The sequence below is a fragment of the Triticum dicoccoides genome, chromosome 2A (genome assembly GCF_002162155.2).
Source record: "Triticum dicoccoides isolate Atlit2015 ecotype Zavitan chromosome 2A, WEW_v2.0, whole genome shotgun sequence".
Classification (NCBI taxonomy): Eukaryota; Viridiplantae; Streptophyta; class Magnoliopsida; order Poales; family Poaceae; genus Triticum; species Triticum dicoccoides.
Window position 1 is genome coordinate 780,436,517 of NC_041382.1, and position 3,546 is coordinate 780,440,062.

The 3,546-nt window shown below is 50.4% G+C and overlaps 1 protein-coding gene across 1 annotated transcript; it reads right to left on the minus strand.

Annotated features, from left to right (window-relative positions):
- Positions 1 to 850: 850 nt before the first annotated feature.
- Positions 851 to 2,175, minus strand: LOC119357261 (cationic peroxidase SPC4-like). Its single transcript, XM_037624254.1, has one exon. The coding sequence runs from the start codon at positions 2,121 to 2,123 to the stop codon at positions 1,098 to 1,100; it is 1,026 nt and encodes a 341-aa protein (XP_037480151.1). The 5' UTR covers positions 2,124 to 2,175; the 3' UTR covers positions 851 to 1,097.
- Positions 2,176 to 3,546: the final 1,371 nt, after the last annotated feature.

Here is a 3,546-nt window from a genome sequence, read left to right on the forward strand (position 1 = left end):
AGCCATGACCGGTTTTTTCAGCAAAGGAGGAAAGCCGCCGGAGAGCTCGGGCATAGCACCTTTCAGAAGGTGACAGCCGCTTTGTGTATGTTGGTATACGGTATCCCGGCTGATCTAGTTGATGATCACTTGGCTATGGGTGAGAGCCAAACCATCATGTGAGTCAAGCGCTTCGCAGTCGGAATTGTGCAAGTGTTTGGCCAAGAGTATTTGAGATCTCCCAATGGTGAAGACGCCGCAAGGCTATTGAAGATGAACAAAGCTCACGACTTCCCAGATATGCTTGGCTCTATATATTGCATGCATTGGAGTTGCAAGAATTGTCCAAAGCCATGGCATGGGCAATTCCATGGCCAAAAAAAGGGTTCCACTATAATCCTTGAAGCAGTGGCCGATCAAGAGACTTGGATTTGGCATGCTTTTTTTGGAATGCCTGGATCTTTGAATGACATCAATATTGTCAACCGGTCACCATTGATGAATAAGATTGCAAATGGTGATTTGTCATCGTCGCAAAAAAAAAAAAAAACTACACAATCTCTCCGACCATTCTGTTTAGACTTGAGAAACCAAGGCTCTGGCTGGCGTGTCCATCTCTTTCGATTCTGGTCGACTTACGCCGGGCATGTGATGACGATGTGCACCACTTGCACAAGACACAACCATGTTTTTTTTTTGCGGGTGACAACACAATCATGGTTTCATGGGGTGTTAAGACTTTATGTTTTTTTTTGCGATCAAGACTTTATGCATTTTGGTGTGAAGCTAGTTTGATACTGTAGATGCTAGTATTTTTTCTTAATTTCAAATTTGTGTGAAACTAGTTTGATTCTGGTCCAAAATTTCCAGGTTACAGTCAAAATATTTCGGTGAAATTTCATTGAAATGTTGAACCATGACTCCATGAGCAAGCAAGCACCTGGTCACTCGCTGATGAAGTCTCTTATTACACTACAGAGCCAAAGCAGGAACACACACGCGCAAGCAGAAATTAACATCTGATGACATACACGAAGCCATGCACGTTGGTACGCACGTGCATGCTATCTAGCGCACGACCAGCAGCAAACGCAGACACGCTAATCTGTCGATCGACATCAGGCAGAAGCCGCGAATCCCTCCTCCTCGCCGGCGTCGACGATGGTGTCGATGGCGCGCCGGGCGTTGCGGCTGAAGCAGCTGCGGCGGATCTCGCCGACGTTCCCGCCGGGCCTCGGCGCGGTGGCGAGCTTGGCCATGGACTTGGCGAACTGCGCGAAGAAGGCGTCCTTGCTCTGCGCGAACTGCCTCACGATGGGCGCCGTGGTGCGGTCCTTGATGAGCGCCATGTCGGAGGTGAACACGCCCTGGCTGTTCACCAGCGCCCTGTAGTACCCATTGTCGAACAGGTCGGGGGTCACCACGTCCAGGTTCTGTGGCCGGGGCGAGGGGGCGCTGCAGTTGGCCGCCAGCCTCCGGGAGAAGGTGTCGTCCATGCGCTGGGCCCGGTCGGCGAAGAACGGGCAGCCCGTCCTCCCGACGGTGTGGGCGCCGGAGAGCGCCACCAGGTCGGCGAGGTCGCGGAGGCCCTTGGCGCTGAAGGCGCGGGCGAGGGTGGTGACGCTGGCAGTTGCCGGCGACGGGAGGCCGTTGACGACGTTCGCCGACGCAGGGGCGAGGCTGTCGAACTGGCCCTGCGGCACGGTGTAGTTGGGGCCGCCGGAGAGCACGACGGCGTCGCGGGTGGCGAGCGCCGAGATGTCGGCGCACGACACGGTGGCGCCGCACGCCGCGTGCACCTTGGCGCGGATGTCCTCCACGAGCTGCAGCGCGCGCGGCTGCAGCGTGCTGTTGGGCCCCATGGCCTGCTCCGTGCCGCTGCCCTTGAGGTACACAGACGCGTCGCAGCCCTGTGGGAAGCAGTCGTGGAAGAAGATGCGGAGCAGGCCGGCGGCGAGCGCCACCTCACGCTGGAGCGCCGTCTGCACGGAGGACCGCACGATGCTCTCCAGCTGCGGGCACGTCGCCGAGTGGAAGCCGGTGCTGTCCAGAGGGGCGGACAGGGCTGGGGAGAGCAGAACGGCGACGGTAACGAAGGCCAGAACCAGTGAGCCTGCGCCGCCGCTGCTGCTCGCCATCGCCATAGTTGGTCAGGTGCGTGGGTGTGGACTGTGGAGTAAGCTAGCTAGCTAAGGCTAGGCGTGTGGCTTGCTCAAGTCTAGCGAAAATGGCCGTTATTTATAAGCTAAGCGGGAAACAACCAAGTGGAGATATTTGTCCAAATAATCCTAGCATGGATCACGCCAAGAATACTGAAAGGAAGTCAAAGATAAGCATGACAGTGAGATGTAGGACATAGTTGGGCTTTCTTTCCTTAAGACGGCTCTGCTCTAGTATTTGAAGATTCAAAGTAGTTACAGGGCAACAACCCAAAACAAATGCATGTTTCTACAAATTTTGGTTGCTTTGCATGACAACAAGTGAATTTGTACTGTGTTTCTTAAAAAAAGTGAATTTTGAAATTACCTTTTGCGGGAAAGTGACATTTGATATTGGCGAAGGATCCAATTTTGTTCTCCATATGTGATCAACTTTTATATATATGCCAATCCATATGGTTGTTATGCCATGTTAGTGAAAAGCAGGACCCACTGTCATAAGTATGCCTAACACATTGTAATCCACTAATGAGTGGTTTACGCAAAAAGTTTACGGTAGATCCGTGTTTTCTGCAGATATGTCCCTCAATGTGGTGCGTTGTTGCATTTTACTCTTGTAATACTATAGGGTGGTATGTGTCTATCAAGAATGTTTATCCAGAAGGTTGCTAAAGTCTTTCTTCCTCAATGATAATAATCTCCACTCTACTAATATCTCAACTCTCTCTTCCCCGCCAAAAACAAAAAGAATTTCAAGTCTCTCTACTTGACCAGATGATAGAGCAGACAACTAACATCTCATTATTATCCGCAAAAAAGAAAAAAAGTAACATGTCAATATATTCGTTGTGGTACCTTCAAAATAAAAATCGTTGTGGTAATCTAGAGCGGTACGCGTCTCCCAGGAAGGTTCCTAAAGTCCTTTGTTCAATCATAATATTCTCCACTCTCGCCTGAAAACTTCTAATATACAGTAGTTTTTGTCCCAAACCATACGTATGTAACTATGTATGCTGGTCAAACTACACGGTCATTGCATTGCAAGTGGGTGAAGGGCACGCCTTCACACTGGTTTAGAGAAAGAATGGATAAGCCACATACGTATCGATCTGATTGAACAAATTGGCGAATATGCCATGATTCCAGCCGCGGTTGTTGGGCTATGTATCAGGCTCTAATATATCAAAGGGCCAGCGGCCGATCTTTATTAGATAGGAAGAAAAAGAAATACATGGCGGTTAGCAGTCTAGGTGAATTAAAACTGGAAACCAGAGTCTGACACACCCCAAATTAGAATGAGCCGGCCCTAAACACGGCAGAAACTGCCAGTGAGCTCGCTTGTAGCCTAGGTCAGCGATGTAGCCCGCTAAACGCCACACTGTTATGTCTTCTCGTAACAAATCTAAAA

What these genes read in the sequence shown, in the direction of transcription:
- LOC119357261 (XM_037624254.1), bottom strand. Translation starts at nt 2,123, where the DNA reads ATGGCGATGGCGAGCAGCAGCGGCGGCGCAGGCTCACTGGTTCTGGCC.